The following is a 19,856-nucleotide window of genomic DNA, read 5'->3' on the forward strand; positions in this document are numbered from 1 at the left end:
TTGTGCTTTGTAGCACTTACTTTTAGTTGCACTACACAATAAAGAGACATCGGCGGTGACATAGTGTCCTACATCATCTTGCTGCTACTGATACCCCCAAAACACAAAAACTTTGTGAAAGACTGGGACACAAAATGAGGAGAAAAATGGTGCAGTTAGGTCACTTTAAGTTACTCCAGTTTGTATTTTTCGTCATGTTTTGTAGCGCTCACTTTCAGTTACACTACACAATAAAGAAACATCTGAGGCGACATAGTGTCCCACACTATCTTACTGCTAAAGATACCCCCAAAACACAAAAACTTTGTGAAAGACTAGGACACAAAATGAGGAGAAAAATGGTGCAGTTTGGTCACTTTGAGTTTCTCTAGTTTGTATTTTTCGTTATGCTTTGTAGCGTTCACTTTCAGTTACTCTACACAAAAAAGAGATATCTGAGGCGACATAGTATCCCATACTATCTTACTTCTACACATACCCCCAAAACAAAAACCTTGTGAATGACTAGGACACAAAATGGGGAGAAAAATGGTGCAGTTAGGTCACTTTAAGTTACTCCAGTTTGTATTTTTCGTCATGTTTTGTAGCGCTCACTTTCAGTTACTCTACACAATAAAGAGACATCTGAGGCGACATAGTGTCCCACACTATCTTACTGCTACAGATAACCCCAAAACACAAAAACTTTGTGAAAGACTAGGACACAAAATGAGGAGAAAAATGGTGCAGTTTGCTCACTTTGAGTTTCTCTAGTTTGTATTTTTCGTTATGCTTTGTAGCGTTCACTTTCAGTTACTCTACACAAAAAAGAGATATCTGAGGCGACATAGTGTCCCATACTATCTTACTTCTACACATACCCCCAAAACACAAACCTTGTGAATGACTGGGACACAAAATGGGGAGAAAAATGGAGCAGTCTGGTCACTTTGAGTTTCCATTGATTGTATTCTCCTTTGTGCTTTGTAGCGCTTACTATCAGTTGCACTGCACAATAGACATCTGTGGCTACATAGTGTCCCATACCATCTTGCTGCGACTGATAACCGCAAAACACAAAAACGTCGGGAAGGACTGGGCAACTAAACAATAAGAAAAATGGTGCAATTTGGTTACTTTGAGGTTTTCGTAGTTTGTATTCTTTCTTGTGCTTTGTAGCGCTTAAAAGCTTTAATGCTGCTTTAAAAGCTTGATTTTTTTTTTATTTTTTTTTAATCTTTCGACACATTAATAACACTTAAGACTCAGTCGTTATGTTCCAATCGGATGCTCCCTGTTTTGCTGCTTCCTTTTCAATTATATTCTCTTTAATGTGTCTCTTGGAGTTGTTCTTGACATTTGCCTATTTTCTCGCCTTCAGAACCAAGACGGAGACGCTCACACCCTGACTGAAGTCGATCTATTCATCTCCACTCAGAGGATCAAGGTCCTCAATGCCGACTCACAGGTGCGTCCATTCCTACCGGTATTTTTTTAACGACCTCGGAAAAATAACGTTGTTTACTCTCACTCAAAATGGAGAAGAGTGTAGTGTTGTTGGGCTCCTCCTAAAATCCCCCTGCAGAGTTTATAACGTTGCAGAGGATTAGAGCAGACGTTGTAATACCCAAAATGATTCTCAAACAGCTGTCAGGATGACTTGACACGCACAGTGCCGGATTTTAGCTTCTTCCTTTAGATGCTAGAACCGGGGTCCTCAGTTAGCGGACTGCGGTCCACGACCGGACCGTGGCACACCTCCCTGCGGACCCAGGGAGAATGGTCCTTTATTTAACAAAACAAAAAAAACTTTATTAAAAACATATATTTGTCCGCGGGCGGTGCAGAGGTGCAGGGTTGAAGTCGAGCTACCTCCCCGTGCCTCCCCTGTGTAGAGTTTGCATGTTCCCCCCGTGCCTGTGTGGGTTTCCTCTACAGGTCGCGCCGAAGAGGACAGGTACATGCTACACCTAACCAATGTTCCCTGTAATTTTCCTCGGGTCTGAGCGTTCACACAAAGTCGGTGAGCAGCGCTTGAAACAACAGTGAGCAACTGTAATCCCAAGTGTGGCAAGATAATTAATTATCAAACATGTCCAAAACTGGACATCACGTTACATATTGCTGAGTTTCCGGCAATGCAAAATTATTTTTCTCTTTTGAATAAAATGACTAAAGTACTATTGCAAAGGTTGTACGGCCTACAAACGTCGTTTGTTCTAACAATTCTTTCACAAGATATCCATTTCTTTTTATTTCCTGACATATTTTGTCGCATAATATTAACATTTTGGGGGGCTTATTTAGTCGGTTGCAAGATACAGAACTGTACTTAGTCACATTTTTTAGTGGAAGTACAATGTTGGCAACAAGATTCACTTGATATAATTGGAAATGATTTGAATGCAACACAAACTTTTTCTTCTTCTTACCGTGTTTTTTTCTACTTTTTAAAAATTCCTTTAAAAAAAATTCCAATTGTGTTTATTTTTTCCGAGCTGTTACTTTTTTCTTTTTATTCTCTATTTACTTTTTTCCTACATTTCTTTCTTTTCTTTATTCTGGCTTTTTCCTAAATTTTTCCTTCTTTTTTTCTCTTCCTTTTGTTTCTTTTTTTCTCAGCTTTTCACTACTTTTTCATTTTGGTGTTTTTTTCTTTTTTGTTCCATTCCCCCCTTCCTTTAAGTCATTTTGTGCATAATTTTACAGAATATTTGGTCATGTTGGGATTAAAGAAGCAAAAACTACCTGAAGAGCCATTTAGGACCCGAAGGAGCCGGTTCCCTTTAGTGAGCCGGGCCAAAGAAGCCGGTTCTCAGCAAACTGTACTAACTTTACTCAACTTTACTCGACTTCAAAATACCGCATTTAGTATGAGTATAAGGTCAGAGGAACCCGTGTATTTTTACCTTCATGCACTGTAACTTTGACTTAAGTCGCTTCTTAATTAGTCATTTTGAGCCCTCATTTTTGTGCGCTGGCTAGATTTTCTAGTGCGCTGAGAATGTGCGAGCAGTGCGCAATTGCGCACGCATGCAGCTTAGAGGGAACACTGGTTGTCATTAACATTTTGTTTGTTTCTGCAGGAAACCATGATGGACAACGCGTTGCGCACCATCTCCTATATCGCCGATATCGGAAACATTGTAGTACTGATGGCGAGACGTCGAATGTCACGTACGGCTTCCCAAGACTGCATTGAAACCACGCCCGGGGCATCGGAGGCCAAGAAGCAGTACAAGATGATATGCCACGTCTTTGAGTCGGAGGATGTAAGTGTCTTAAAACTCATCTGCACTTAACAGTGATTTTCACGGAAATGCTTTTTATACGTTATCATTTGTTTTTTTAACCCAGTCAGGTTCTTTAACAAAGCTTTGAATATGTTTACAGTACAGTGGAACCTCGGTTCTCGACCATAATCCGTTCCAGAACCCTGTTCGAAAACCGATTTGTTCGATCACCGAAATCGTTTTTCCCATTAAAAGTAATGTAAATCGTTTTAATCCGTTCCAACAGCCTGAATGTTTACCTTGAATGTTTAACGTAAACATAAAGCTAACCCAGGCTAATCGTACGTTCGCGTTATCGTAATCTTCCGTACGAAAGATTCCCCTAACATGAACGTGTAAAAATGAAAAAAATCCGTTCCAACATCCTCAATGTTGGGCTCCGTTCCAACACCCTGAATGTTTGATGTAAACTTAAAGCTAACCCAGGCTAATCGTACGTTCGCGTTATCGTAATCTTATGAATAGGATTTCTTACCTTTGTGGTGGTCAGCAGAAGCACCTCCTTCATATTTGGCTATTATTTCTTTTTTAAATGCAATAGTTGTACGTACTACTTTTCTTTTTTCACCTGTAGCAACTTTGCTGCTTGCACTGACTTTCTTCGGAGGCATAATAAGGGGCTAAAACACCCGTACGCCGCTCAGCATCGCACCCTAGCGTACGCACTCACGCATCACCGGCGTTCGAACTCCGATTTTTTTGACCGAACAGCGAAGCAAGAATTTCTCGAAATTTTTGGTCGGACACCGATTTGTTCGAACTGAGAGGCGTTCGAAAACCGAGGTTCCACTGTACTTTAAAGATCCTTTTTTTCAGTTATTATTCACATATGTATTGATAGAATAGAATTGAATAGAATAGAACTTCATTGTCATTGTTACAGAATGGGTTAACATATTGTGACAACGAAATTCGGCATGACACTCCAGTTTCACACATTCACAGTGAGGTAAAGAAACCAAGAAGATAAGGAACAGAGAAGATAAGGTTATAAAACAAGGAGGTTAACTTTAACTTTAAATTCAACTTTAAATTTAACGTTTTAACTTTAAGTTGATTAACTGTAGCTTGCATTAGTTTGTACAGGGTTGTCCTCTGAAACGTCACTGCCCCCTACGGGCCACGCCCAAGAAGACAGTTCCATGCTACACCTAAACTGGGTATTATGAAACGAGTATAAGTGCGATGATTATGTGTCAAGTCAAGTCAGATTTATTTGTACAACCTTGAATCACAAAATGTCTTAAAGGACTGCACAGGTTACAATGAAACCATCCCCTGATCTTAAACCAACATGCAAGAAAGGAAAAACTCAAAAACTCAATCGGATTACTTATGGACATTTATTAACGGCCACGCAAAATATTAAGGTAGCATTTCCCAGTATTAAATTGTCATTGGAAGAACTTACTGCAACTGAAAATGTAAGTCACATACTACAGTCCTTTTTAGCAACATCTATATTAGGATATAATAGATCAATGCGATTGATTTCCTTATTTTCTGTCATGCAGAGGACGGCAAGATTTTCTGTACCGCGAGCAGTTTTAATGTCTGAATATATTCTCGCAGCTCTCATCATCAAAATGATCAATAACAAATATAAAGCATAATAATATTAATAATAATTACATTAACAATTAATAATAATAATAAACCCTATTCGAACATAGGGCAGCACGGCGGCGCAGTGGTTAGCGCGTGTGCGGCACAGTTCTAAGGTCTTGGGAACCTCCTGTGTGGGTTCAAATCCAGCTACCGGACCCACTGTGCGGAGTTTGTATGTTCTCCCCGTGCTTGCGTGGGTTTCCTCCGAGAACTCCGGTTTCCTCCCACATTCCAAAGACATGCGTTTCAGGTGAATTGGCCGGTCCAAATTGTCCCTAGGTGTGAATGAGCGAGCGAGTCTTCTGTCCCTGTGTGCCCTGCGATTGGCTGGCAACCAGTTCAGGGTGTCCCCTGCCCACTGCCCGATGATTGCTGGGATGGGCTCCAGGACCCCGCGACCCTACTGAGAATAAGCGGTGCAGCCAATGAGATGGGTGATGAGATTCCAACATGTAATCACTAGACCCTATAGGGTATAGATGATAAAGGAAAAGGTATTAGATTTGATCTCATCATCACATTATTTCTACTCACGGTACCACATCGTACAATTCGGTTTTGGCTGAACTCTTTCCCACAATGCCCCTTTAAATTGTTGTTCCATGTGTCATCAGGTAAAAATAGTACTATCATGAGATGAAATCAAACGCCTTTTCCTTTTTCATCCATATTCCTAGTAGCATAGTTGTTAGGACTTTGAGCTCTCGCTGCCGCGATCTGGGTTTGCAAATACGGTAAGCGGTAATTGTCGAATGATGAATCATTACCTGATTTTGATAATATTCTACTTTGGAACGTGCACTGAAATTTGAGGGGATTTTCGTGGGAAAATATGCATGTTAACACAAACAGACAGAGACCAACCGACCAGGGATGCTGTGTGTTTGTGGAAAATTGAGATGCCCGAAAACTGTGTTGACAGAAATTTTTAGTTAACAAAGTCAACTACCAAAAATATGGTTGAGTACGTACTACTCCTATGGGAATCAATTTCTTTTAGGCAGCTTCCTCCTAGAAATTTTATTCTGAATGAAAACAATCTCACGAAAAAAAGGGCACTAATTTGAGATGCTCTGTTCTGTTGCTCTGTTGCTACGTTAATGTAGCAACTAACTCAAAAACATCAACAAGCATCTTTCTATCGTATCATCCCTGTGGATCACACTCCAGACATAAACAATATTGAATCAAATTTTAATCTGTTTATATAAACTGAATTATTAAATCCGACCAATTTTTCATCTGACCTTATCATCTCCGTTATACTGAGTTGTATATTCCATGCCGTTCAAGTCATTTGCTATGAAAGAAATAGTTGGAAGGCAATGTTCTTTAATCCAGACCTGCTAAAACAAGCTTGCCTAGGAAGATTGTGTAGGGTATAGCAATTTAAGCCGGCATCTGTGCCGGTCACTAAAAGGTTGTCTCATCTGGGTGATAGGAATGAAAGGTCAGCCGTGAGTCATATTGGAAGAATTCAATCTCCGGTTCAGGATCCCACACTTATTGTTCTCCATTGCAGTGCGCTGCTTTTGCTCACAGATCACATACTCATAAACAATGTTCCCTGTAATTTTCAATGGGTCTGAGCGTTCACACAAAGTCAGTGAGCAACGCTTGAAACAACAGTGAGCAACCGTAATCCCAAGTGTGGCAAGATAATTAATTATCAAACATGTCCAAAACTGGACATCAAGTGACGTTTTGCTGAGTTTCCGGCAATGCAAAATTATTTTTCTCTTTTGAAGGAATTGACTCATGTACTATTGCCTACAAACGTCGTTTGTTCTTACAATTCTTTCACAAGATATCCATTTCTTTTTATTTCCTGATATATTTTGTCGCATAATATTAACATTTTGGGGGCTTATTTAGTCTGTTGCACGATACAGAACTGTATGTAATCACATTTTTTAGTGGAAGTACAATGTTGGCAACAAGATTTACTTGATATAATTGAAAATTATTTGAATGCAACACAAACTTTTTCTTATTTTTCCCTTTTTTTTTTTATTCCTTTAAAAAATCTCACTGTGTTTATTTTTTCCTAGCTGTTACTTTTTTTCTTTTTGTTCTCTATTTACTTTTTTCCTTTGTTTCTTTCTTTTCTTTTTTTCTGGCTTTTTTCTAAAATGTTCCTTCTTTTTTCTCTTCCTTTTGTTTCTTTTTTTCTCAGCTTTTCACTACTTTTTCATTTTGGTATTTTTTCTCTTTTTTGTTCTATTCCCTCCTTCCTTTAAGTCATTTTGTGCATAATTTTACATAATATTTGGTCATGTTGGGATTAAAGAAGCAAAAACAACCTGAAGAGCCGTTTAGGACCCGAAAGAGCCGGTTCCTTCCAGTGAGCCGAGCCGAAGAAGCCGGTACTCGAAAAACTCTACTCACTCTACTCAACTTCGTTCTACTTCGACATTGACTTCAAAATACCGTATTTAGAACACAGTGTCAGGGAAACCCGTGTATTTTTACCTTCATGCACTGTAACTTCGACTTAATTCGCTTCTTCATTAGCAATTTCGAGCCCTCATTTTTGTGAGCTGGCTAGTTTTTCTTGTACGCTGAGAATGTGCAGGCAGTGCGCGATTGCGCACGCGTGCAGCTTAAAGGGAACATTGCTCGTAAAAAACCACAACACGTTCATTATCAGGTCTACTGACATGGTCACTGTGAAATTGTGATTTGCTCATATTAGGTTGTGCTTTATAACTGTTGGCAAGCTTTTCTGTAGTGCGGGATTGTTCATTGTCTGACCATATTTTCATGGTCCGGCCCAAGGGCGGCCTTAAACTTCTTTGTTCACGGTCACGGTTCACAGATCACCTCGCCGCCGGGTCTGCGAGGCACCACTGAACATGAAACTCTTGACAGCATTCTCCACTGCTGACGGTTCCTGAACTGTTTTAGGGTTGTGGCAAAGATGGCACCAGTCCATTCCTTATTGTTGTCGCCCCAGGTTTTTTTTCGGTCCTTCTCTCCCTTTGCCCCCTTGGACTGTGCCCTGGAGAATAATTTGGACAGTCCTGATGTACTTGTGACATGACCATACCACTGAAACATCCGTCTGCGCACAGTTGACAACAGTACTTCGTAGGGTCCAATGTTCCTCTGATGCTGTTGTGCACTGTTTCGTTTGTCACATGGGTTAAGTAGATAGATAGATAGATAGATAGATAGATAGATAGATAGATAGATAGATAGATAGATAGATAGATAGATAGATAGATAGATAGATAGATAGATAGATAGATAGATAGATAGATAGATAGATAGATAGATAGATAGATAGATAGATAGATAGATAGATAGATAGATAGATAGATAGATAGATAGATAGATAGATAGATAGATAGATAGATAGATAGATAGATAGATAGATAGATAGATACTTTATTCATCCCCGAAGCGAAATTCACACTTCCAGCTGTCTCCCTTGTTGTTTATTAGTAGATTAAGAGAATGCCCTCGGGGTTCTTTGTTGTAGTTTAGCCACAGTGGAGTGGATGACGTCACACGCTAGTCCAAAAGTTCGACGTCCCTGCAGCAGATGGTAAACTTTGTGCCCAGAGATACACCACCTCGTGTTAGCGAGTCCACCTCCTCTCCGCTTCCCACAGGCTTTCGTGTCTCTGTCTAACAGCACTGAAGCCGGGTAGCTCCGGATATCAGCTCCAATCCGGGTAGCTCCGGGTGGCTTCACGTTAGCGTCTGAGATGCTAGACGTGAGCCACGTTTCTGTAAAACACAGCAAACTGCTTACGGACGGTACCGAAGACTTATAATGCCGCTCGCCGCTTAGCTAGCTCCGGCTCTCCATCCACGATAGGGCCCCCTCATCACGCCGGCACGAGAATTCTTCAGGGCAAGGAGGAGATTTCTCGAATAAACGCATTTTTGTGCATTAAAACCCATGTCCATAGGATATAAAGTAATCCAAAGTGTAGAAAAACACCGAAGATAGAAGCAGACAATAAAAACAATAAATCACAAAAAGTGCGAGATAACAGGGAGCTGCTGGAAAGGCTGGCGCTAGCGGCGGCGCCGCTTTGTAGCTGATGCCTTTGAGTTTCCTGTAGCATGGCATCTCCAAGGCCTGTATTTTCTTTTCCAGTTTTGCTGTGAAAGTCGCAAGTGTAGAAGTAGATGTTTGCACTTTTTCTAAAACAATAATAATGTTAATAATAACAACAACAAAAACATTCATCGCTGGTGTGCTGAACCCATCCCAGCCATATTTTGGGGATCAAAACAGAGTGCATGAGGACACGGGAAGAACATGCAATTTCCACACAAGAAGGTCGGTAGCTGGAGTTGAAATCGGAACCAACTGTGAGGCGGATGTTCTAGTAGCAACCCACTCTGGTGGCTATTGCAACATTTAAAGGAAAATGTCACGTCGATCTGTGTGCCGAGTGTTTGAAAATACAAAGGTAGCAAATGAACTAACCCCGCAGAAGACTCGTTGCTGTTTTTTCTATGGCCGCAAGTCTTTTTATGTTCTAGCATGATGCAGTTGACCATTTTTTACGCTGATTGGCTATCAGCGCAAAAGTTTGGTTTGATTCTTCCTTCAATGTATCTTCCAACGTTACAGTAGCAACAGCTAACTCCGCCCACGTGTGCGAACCACGGTGATTTTCATTCAAACGTACCACCTCAAAGCCTCAGTTCAGTCTGAAACGCGGCAGTGTCAGTAAAAAGAAATATGTAAAAAAATATTAAAGTCATCTTTCTTTCTGTGGGACCAAACAACTCAAGTCCTGATACCCTATGGCAGGGGTGTCAAACTCATTTTAACTCGAGGGCCACACGATAGAACAAACATTCTGTCGGGGGCCGGACTAGTAGATTAAAGAGAAAGAAAAAGAAATAGAGAAATGAGAGAAAGAGGGAGGGAAAAGGAGAGAGGGCAGGACTAATAAAGAAAAACAGAGAGAGAGAGAGAGAGAGAGAGAGCGTAAGAAACAAAACATAAAAAGTCATGATAGAGGGGGGAAAAGGGAGAGGAAGAAAGAAATCCTAAGAGAAATAGAAAGACGGAAGGAGAGAAAAGAGAAAAGAAAGCGCAAAGGGTATGAAGAGAGAGAGACAAAAAAGAGAGAAAAGGAAAAAAGGAAGTTAGAGCAAAAGAGGTTAAAAGACACACAGGGAGAAAGAGACAAAGAGCAACAAAGGAAGAGAAAAAGAGACACAGAGAGTGAAAGAGACAAAGACAGAGTGGGAGAAAAGGGGTGGAAAAGAGAGAGAGAGAGAGAAAGAGAGAGAGAGAGAGAGATAAATACAAATACACTGTCTTTGTGAGAGGCACCTGGTTTTGGCAACATCAAGTTGACATATTTCAACCTGCAGCTTGTTTTTCTCTTGCGCTTCTCTGAGTGTTGTCTCGCGGGCCGGATTCGATCCCCTAGCCGGCCTGATCTGGCCCGCGGGCCGCCTGTTTGACACCTGTGCCCTATGGTTACCGACTACTGCTTCATAACAATACAATATTTTTATTTTGTCTTCTTGTTCCTTTCACCACAGGACGTATTTTACTGTTTGACTTCATGCGCTTGTGTTTGGGATTCAGGCCCAGCTCATTGCCCAGTCCATTGGTCAGGCCTTCAGTGTGGCTTATCAGGAGTTCCTGAGAGCCAATGGAATTAACCCAGAGGACCTGAGTCAAAAGGAATACAGTGACATCATCAACACACAGGAGATGTACAACGACGATCTCATTCACTTTTCCAACTCCGAAAACTGCAAAGAGGTGAGTAGCATTTGAAAAAAAATCTTATTGATACTCTGCTCCTCAACCTGACTAAATACTTAGTTAAAGTAAAAGTAAAAACTTCAAAATAACTGATGCTTATCCATGAATTGACAATTGTCCGGCTAAAATAGTTCAAAGCATGGCAACATTTTTCTTATTTTTCCAAGTCATGGTAATTCCTTAACTCGTGATTTTTTTCGAATTATTACGAAAGATTACAATCAGTGATGCATTTTTTTGCTTCATGTAAAAATACTCTTTGCAGAAATCGTCATGAACCGGATCAGGACCCAAACGCGTGACAATCTCACACAAGCTTTTTATTTGACGGGAAATGGGGAGTCATGCATGATAGGCAGCGCCCCGGCGTGGAAAGACAGGAAGCCAGAGACCGACGAGATCGATACCAATTGCCCGAGTTGATATCGGACAGATGGGGTCGATACCGGACAGGACAGACAGGATAGATAATGAATCAGGAAATCAAAAATAAACAGGAGAAACTAAACAGGAACGAAAACTGGAGAAAATCATAACCAGGACAAAAATACACGGACACAAAACTGGAAACTGAAATTAAACAGAACAAAATGAACGGGAACAATCCCGGACAGGAAATGCCAACAGGAACAGGAACAGGACCGCGTCGAAACCCACGTCTTACGGGGCAGAGGTTTGTTGACGGTTTGTGACAGCGCTCAGCTTAAAATAGACAGAAAGCCAATCTGTTAAGGAGCCGATGATGGCGCCTCAAGGGTGGGGCCAATTGGGCGCCATGGCATCCGTGACAGAAATTGCCACAAGGCTGATTCGTTTGTAGCATGTGCATGCTAGTTTGTAGCAATTTGATTTGTTTGTCAACCAGCTCAGTAGCCTAGATGGTAGGGCGCCCGCTTTGAGACTGGGAGGTCGCTGGTTCGCGCCTCGGCCGAGTCATACCTAAGACTTATAACATTGGTAAAATGGCGGCGCCCTCTGTTGGCTGCAGCTGCATCGGCTCGCTACAACGGGTCAGGTGTATCGACATTTCGTTCTGTGTACATTGTTACAAAGAATGACAATACAAAGGAAATTATTATTATTATTATTAATATTCTGTTTTCATAATTATTGTTACCATTGTTAAGACGTGTTCCATAAGGCTTGACAAACAATGGGCGAAATGATAACACAACCAGGGGAACATCAATGAAATGAAGTTAACACACAATTTGAATTCATTCACTATGTATTCATTGACAAAATATAGTCAACATCACATGATTTGGATATTTTAGGCCAGCAGAAAAGCCTTTCAGACTCTGATGGCTCACCACTGGATGGGTTCCAGAACCCTGCAATCCCAGTGAGGTTCAGAAATGAAATGAATGCTGAATTGCATCCAAAAACACCGTACCTACTATGATAAATGGGGTTAAAAACAACCCACTTTGAGGCTTTTTTTTCTACAAAGGCACCAGGATGACTTATCCAGATGATGGAAAGAATGAAAGGGTCCATTTATCATGAGACTGTGAGTGAAACAAGAGCTCTGAAGATGAAATGTGACTGGGTCTCTGAGCATTTCAATGATCCCAAATGCACTGTCCCGGCAACAAAGGATTGGCTTCATAAGAAGGGTTTTAAGGTCCTGGAGTGGTCTAGCCAGTCTCCAGGTCTCAACCCTATAGAAAATGTTTGGAAAGAGTTGAAATTTGCCATAGGACAACCCCAAAAACATCAATGCACAGCAGAATGGACCAAAATACTGTACCAGCAACAGATTGTGAAAAATTTGTGAATGAGTTCACGGATTTTAAAGCAGGGGTGTCAGACTCAACTGCACAGAGGGCCAAAACTCAAACTACACCTTTGGTCAAGGGCCAAACAGGATAAATATTTTTTGAATACACCAAAACTTGACTTTTCTTTCAACAAATATCAATTTAAAACAGACAAGACTATTATTCCAGAATAAATACATTCAAACATGAAATATCTTAAAAAACTTAACAACACATAAAAATATCTCTTGTCAAAACTACACAAATTCAAAATGTGAAAAAAACACCAGAAATATCAGGGATGTGATTTTTCCGACTATAGTCGGAATTCCGACTTTTTCACTTTCACTTTTTCACTTGCGTAGCAAACAAATTCAAAATCCGACTGTCTCACGCTTACCTTTATTGCTCTGGCGCACCCTGGCGGCCGTTAGAAAAATTGGCCGCATTGTTGCACAAGCTGCAGGGACTGAACTGCATTTGAACTGACCTTGCAGTATTTACAAAAAAATCAGTTATGTGGGCAAATTATTTTGTTATTTAAATCTTCTAAAGATTTTACTTAAATGATAAATTCAAGCATGGTTTTGGACAAGTAAATTGCTTAAAACCCAGGAGCTTTGGGGGGGGGGGTCGCCCCCCTGCGCCCCCTCACCGGGCTACGCCCTGGACCCCCTGGGGGGGCTGCGGCCCCCAAACCCCCAGCTAGGTTTCAGACTTTTTCTCCTCACGTCAATCACATCCCTGAAATATAGTCACTTTTCATTTTTCATATTCTTTAATTCTTCAATTTTCTGTATCTTCTGTTCTGCATTTGGGTTTTTCAGCTTACTCTAATGTTTTGTCTTGTAATGCTGTTTTGCATTGTTTTACATTATGGGAAGAAAGAAAGGAAGAAAGAAAGAAAGAAAGAAAGAAAGAAAGAAAGAAAGAAAGAAAGAAAGAAAGAAAGAAAGAAAGAAAGAAAGAAAGAAAGAAAGAAAGAAAGAAAGAAAGAAAGAAAGAAAGAAAGAAAGAAAAAAAGAAAGAAAGAAAGAAAGAAGACAAGTAGGAAGGAGGCTAAATTGGTTAAACACAGGCAAAAAATAAGAAGAACAAGAAAATCACAATGACACAGCACCGTGGGTGGGTTATTTTTGTCAGTAGAAAGAAGAAAAGGACACACTCTGAGTCAGAAATTTAGGTTTTTGATAGCCCTTTCCATCGGAGATGCCCGCTTCTAGGGTTGAATCAGGGAGAAATTACGCTCCTCTTTCAGAAGGCTGATTTATTGGAAAACACCAGAAGGAAACTACACATCTGATGGGTTTATACAAACACAGGAAATCAATCTGATTTAGACAGTAATCACATATTTAAATGCAGTGTATAATGTTGGTCGCTAGATGGCATGCGAGTATAATAAATGAGAAATAAAGATAGTGAAACTTTACAACACAATGTGTCTCTGAAATTTCAGGGAGGCATTCTCCCGAGCAGACTTGGAACGTGGGAGGCGAACTCTCCCAAAACCGAAACTTTGTAAACACAATGCGTCTCTGTAAGAAGAAAGGAATGTGGGAGGCGAAGCCATCTTTTGACCTTGGAGGTGCTTACCTCGGAACACCAAGTGGAATCGTAAACCCACACACTTATTGAGTATGCTTTACAAATAAAAGATAGAAACGTAAAAAAGTAAGAGTATATAAAAGTTCAAGAGTATAAAAGGCACATTTAAAGCAAACTTTTCGTTATTGTTTTTATAAAAGGTCCTTAGGCTCCTCAGCTTGTCTTCACGGGTTGGAGACCCCTTAATTCAAAAAAGGAGGGTTTACTGAATTGATTTGACTCATAGGCAAAAATAAATGCACGATCATATAAACGAACCTTTTTTTCCAATAATTGTAAGTCAATGATTTTGTGTTAATTTTAAGTGAGGCTGACCAAGAGGGAGCTGACATGATTGTCTGGCATCTTGCTGATAAGGTCACTCCCTAATAGAATGTGAAGTGAAATGGTCGGGTTTGGTCACTTTGAATGTTGGTAGTTTGTATTCTTCCATGTGCTCTGTGGCACTCGTTTGCACCATACCACAGGTGTCAAACAGGCGGCCCGCGGGCCGGATCAGGCCCGCTAAGGGATTGAATCCGGCCCGCGAGACAACAATCAGAGAAGCGTAAGAGAAAAATAAGCTGCAGGTTGAAATGTGTCAACTTGATGTTGCCAAGGAAAGGTACCTCGAACAAAGACAATGCACTTGTATTTCTTTCTTTCTTTCTCTCTCTCTCTCTCTCTTTCTCTCTCTCTCTCGCTCTCTTTCTCTCTCTCTCTCTCTCTCCCTCTTTTGTACCCTTTTTTTCCACCCCTTTTCACTCTCTGTCTCTCTTTCACTCTCTGTGTCTCTCTTTTTCTCTTCCTTTGTTGCTCTTTGTCTCTATCTCTCTCTGTGTCTTTTTAACTTCTTTTGCTCTAACTTCCTTTTTTCCTTTTCTCTCTCTTCCTACCCTTTGCGCTTTCTTTTCTCTTTTCTCTCCTTCTGTCCTTCTATTTCTCTTTGGATTTCTTTCTTCCGCTCCCTTTCTTTCCCCCTCTCTCACGACTTCTCTTTTTATCTCTTTTGTTTCTCACGCTCTCTCCCTCTCTGTCTTTCTTTGTCCTGCCCTCTCTCCTTTTCCCTTCCTCGTTCTTTTATTTTTTTCTCTCTCTTTTTCTTTCTCTTTAATCTACTAGTCCGGCCCCCGACAGAATATTTGTTCTATCGTGTGGCCCCCCGAGTTAAAATGAGTTTGACACCCCTGCACTATACAATACAGTGACATTTAGTGTTCAAATATGACATAGTGGTCTTTTTAATTATTCCAAGAACAATAAAGTTTATGGCCCTCTTGTCTCCGCCCCACAGCTGCAGCTGGAGAAAAGCAAAGGCGAGATCCTGGGGGTGGTGATCGTGGAGTCGGGCTGGGGCTCCATCCTGCCCACCGTCATTTTGGCAAACATGATGAACGGGGGTCCCGCCGCACGTTCGGGCAAACTCAGCATCGGAGACCAGATCATGTCCATCAACAACACCAGCCTCGTCGGGCTGCCACTCGCCACCTGTCAGGGAATCATCAAGGTATACCGTTTTTTCCTGCATTATAAGGTGCACGTAAAATCTTCACTCCAAAATACAGTGGAACCTCGCTAGTTCGGGGTTCCACTTTTGCGGGTTCAGAGCTTCGCGGGTCTAAAAAATAGACCTTACCTTCTCAATAAAAGCATTTATTGACTTAACGCCATTGAGCGTGAGCTTATGTCAACTGAGGACACGGTGTGGACACTCTTATTGTGGAGGGGAGGGGGAGGCCCTGACACAATGCTTGGTCATTGCCGCTTCGCTCACCCCCCCTCCTTCAACTCCTCCCACCTCACCCCCTTCTTATGTGGCGCTCAGTTTATCAAGGAGGGAACTCTGCGACGCGACGTAAGTATATTCTCTTCTGTCACATTTCATCTCAAGTTTGATTTTATTTTACCAAAAGCGAGCGGTTGTTTGTACTACCTAAACACGGCTAATTGTGTGTGGTTTCGTGTATTTGAAGAAAAAGCCGTTCGATGCCGCTAGCTAAAGTATGTTGTTATTGTCAGAAGGTAGCTCTTTCACTTTTGTTTCCCAAAACGCTTCACAAACACTCATCAAATATCACATTTTCACTGTTTTTATTTTCAATAGGTAACCGGTAGTGTTAACGAGCGAAATAAACTGTAATGGGTGCATGTGGTTGAGAGCGGTTAAAACAATCATACTGAATGGTTCGTAGTGGTTTCGCCGCAGTCCTATTCCGTGTACATACAACATTTTTTTTTTTGTTATAACATGAATTTCACTCTCTCTTTCTCTCTACCCGTATTCTACATCGTGTACTGTATCCAGGGGGTGTATACTGTATACCTGTATACGTTTTTTTAAGCATTTTTGAAGGGGCGCCGCTACTTCGCGGATTTTCAGTTTTCGCGGGTGGTCTTGGTCCCCATTAACCGCGAAAACAGAGGGATTACTGTATAGTCTTTTGTCACATATTTTCCAGACAAAAGGTGCACCAAACTATAAGGGGTATACAAATGAGATGACAGTAAGAGCTAGCTAGTTTATTCGTGCGTAACCGTGGCTCTTTATACAACTATGGTATATACAATAGAATAGAATAGAATAGAATATGCCTTTATTGTCATTGTTACAACATGGGATATATTGTAACAACGAAATTGGACGACTCCAGTTCCACATTTTACAGTGAGGATAAGGAACAAAGAGATAAAGGAACAAAGAACATGTTTAACTGTCTTTGTTGTAAATAGGCTCTGCTTCCTCCGGAGGGGAGGTGATGAGGGGGGTGAGGGACAAACAGAAATGGTGGTTCCAACTGTATGTTTGATCTAATAGTACACACAGTCCAGTGTTTTTTCCCGAATTGCTCAGTACATGTATTGAATGGATTTAGGAAGTACAGTCCATAAACATGCCCGATTAAAGTCGCCGGCGACGATAAAAGCTCCGTTGGGGTGTGGGCGCTGCTTTTTATTGATAGCAGCGGGCAGGAGATTTAGCGCTATGCTAACGTTAGCATCCGGTGAAACGTTAAGCACAATGACCACAGTTAGCTCTCCCGGTAGATAGAAGTGTCTGCACGATACTGCTAGAAACTCCATATCGAGTGAGCAGTGTGTGTCAATGATTTGGCTGTTATTGTAGCGCGTAGTCTCCGACCCCTGTTTTTACCGGAGTCTCCGTCTCGTTCGTGCTGGTGAAGCGTGCGTCCTGCTAGTTGTAATGCGGCGTCGGGAAAGCCAAGACTCCGTGATGACAAAAATACTCCAATTCCGGACGTTGTTGGTGGCGATCCGCAGCTCAAATTCACTCATTGTGGACGATGGATCTGGCGTTGATTAGAAACATGCTTGGGAGCGCTGGCCTGTGTGGTCGCCTTCTTAGCCCAGACCCGACTGGCAGCCTTTTTCTTTTGCTCCGTCGTCGTCGGCAGGCAGATCACCCAGGGAGATCCGGTGGTCTCTGTATATCCCTCGGGATGTTGTGGATAGTTATTGTATATGCGAAGGGAGTCGAAGGGAAAATATGAGGGATAAGGGGACACTGAAAAACAAAAGACGAACTGGAGCCCGTGAAGCCGCTGCGTTTGCACGCGCCGCCATCTTGGACTGCTCCCCTACATACGAACATTTTTCTTTCGGGATGCCGCAAAATATCCGGACATTGCTCTAAGTTAGATTTTGTATTTTGCACCTTTTTCTGAGTACAGGACAGTACTGTAGTGCTTCTATCCGCCGCTACTGGCATGTGGTGCTGTGAGAGCTCACCCAGCATCTACCCGGAAGAGAAAAAATCCGCTTCCTCTTCCTAGTTCATGTGTAAACATTCTATACTGTATCTCCAGCGCACTAAAAACATTTGTATTGTTTAATAAATCCCCACAGTCTTAATGATATGAGGCTGCAGGTTAGGCGAAGGCACTACGGAGATGGCTGTGGTCAAATTTGCAATAAAAGCATAAGTTCTTATTCCTTCAATTGAAAAAATGTTTGGAGATGATGAACCTATTTCCCAAGATAACAATGCATCATGCCACAGCAAAAACTGTAAAAGCCTTCCTTGGAGAAAGACAAATCCAGACAATGTAATCCCCTTGCTAATAGCCTAGATTTCAACCTTGAAAACCTGTGGTCGAAATTGAAAACAACTAGCCAAATCAAGGCTCCAACCTGTGAAGATGATCTGGCAACTGTAATCAAAGAGAGTTGGCACCAGAAGAATACTGTTTGTCACCCAACAAGTCCATGCCTCAGAGACTGCAAGCTGTCATAAAAGCTAAAGGTGGTGCAGCTAAATGCTAGTGATATGTTTTGATTGGTATTTCTTTGTCTGTTTTTCATGATTCCATATATTTTTCCTCAGAATGAAATGATTCCATATTTTTCCCTCAGCTTTGTCTTTAAAAGTAGCATAATAAATCAAAGCGGCGCTGATCCTTTTTGTGATTTATTGTTTTAAGTGTCTGCTTCTATCTTTTTCGTCCCATTTCACAACTACACTTTGGATTACTTTCTATCCTATGGACATGGGTTTTAATGCACAAAAATGCGTTTATTCGAGGAATCAACTCCTCACCCTGAAGAATTCTCGTGCCGGCGTGATGAAGGGGCCTATCGTGGATGCAGAGCCGGAGCTAGCTAAGCGGCTAATGGCCTTATAAGTCTTTAGTACCGTCCGTAATCATGGTAAATGTGAACTCCCTACCAAATAAGACCGACAAACTGGCTGTGCTGGTGAAAAACATCAAAGCGTACAGGGAGTGCAGTTTGCTGTGTTTTACGGAAACGTGGCACACGTCTAGCATCCCGGACGCTAACGTGGAGCTACCCGGAGCTACCTGGCTTTAGCCCTGTTAGACAGTGACACGAAAACCTGCGGGAAGCGGAGAGGAGGTGGACGTGAACACGAAGTGGAGTAGCCCTGAGCACAAAGATTTCCATCTGCTGCAGGGACATCGAACTTTTGGACTGGCGTGTGACGTCGTCAACTCCGCTGTTGCTCAACTACAACACAGCACCCCGAGGCCATCCTGTTAATCTGTTAATAAACAACCAAAGGATACTGCTGGAAGCGTGAATTTCGCCCTGGGGATGAACAAAGTATCTATGTATCTATCTATCTATCTATCTATCTATCTATCTATCTATCTAGCTATCTAGCTATCTATCTAGCTATCTATCTCTATTTATCTTATCTATCTATTTACTGACCACCACAAATATTTTTTTTATTCATTTCTTTTACTGTTTCTAAATGGCAAGGAGTAGCTCGTTATTACTGTTTTGATGCTTTTAATCTAAGTTTTTTTACAGAATAAAATGTCTGAGTGAGGGCTTGTCCAAGACTGCTGATTCCATACTTTTTGCCAGGGCTTGTAGGTGCTGTCACAAGCCAGAAACAGAGACAGGACCCAATAGCGTTCGTTTTACTCAGTTTAATTGAGAAAGAGACCAGTGCTTGTTTCCGCGATCCGATGATCGTCGGTCACGGGTAGCTGATGGCAGGAACGCGGAAGTGGCACTTCCGTGTCGAGCGAGGGTAGTCGTAGGCAGCAGGAAAACAGGTCGATGGCTGGGACGGAGGAGCAAGGGCAGTAACGGGTCCAGAAACAGGTCAGCAACAGGTATCAGTCAGGAAACAGGGCAAAACAGGTCGATGGCCGGGACGGAGGAGCAAGGCAGAAACGGGTCCAGAAACAGGTCGGCAACTGGTAACAGGCAGGAGAAAACAGGGCAGGAGAATGTCGGATAGTACAGAGCTTACCTAGCTGAAAGCATAGGTTCGCAGAACGGTCTGACAGCTTCCTCTTGGAAGACGGGGGTTCAAAAAGAGTCAGGGAGCCAATCGGCGACCAGGGTTGTTGGCGCCAACGGGGCAGTCACGGGTACCCTGAA

At 41.8% G+C, this 19,856-nt stretch overlaps 1 protein-coding gene across 1 annotated transcript in view; it reads left to right on the forward strand.

Moving 5' to 3' along the window:
- Nucleotides 1-19,856, forward strand: part of apba2b (amyloid beta precursor protein binding family A member 2b) — a 97,718-nt gene that overhangs the window by 69,291 nt on the left and 8,571 nt on the right. Inside the window, exons 7-10 of the mRNA XM_088333671.1 lie at nucleotides 1,361-1,447; nucleotides 3,066-3,251; nucleotides 10,450-10,629; nucleotides 15,277-15,489. Of these exons, the coding sequence (XP_088189797.1) occupies nucleotides 1,361-1,447; nucleotides 3,066-3,251; nucleotides 10,450-10,629; nucleotides 15,277-15,489 (666 nt within the window). The remainder of the gene's footprint in view (nucleotides 1-1,360; nucleotides 1,448-3,065; nucleotides 3,252-10,449; nucleotides 10,630-15,276; nucleotides 15,490-19,856) is intronic.

This window comes from Urocampus carinirostris, chromosome 4 (genome assembly GCF_059441175.1).
Source record: "Urocampus carinirostris isolate Australia breed hairy pipefish chromosome 4, RoL_Ucar_1.0, whole genome shotgun sequence".
Classification (NCBI taxonomy): domain Eukaryota; kingdom Metazoa; phylum Chordata; class Actinopteri; order Syngnathiformes; family Syngnathidae; genus Urocampus; species Urocampus carinirostris.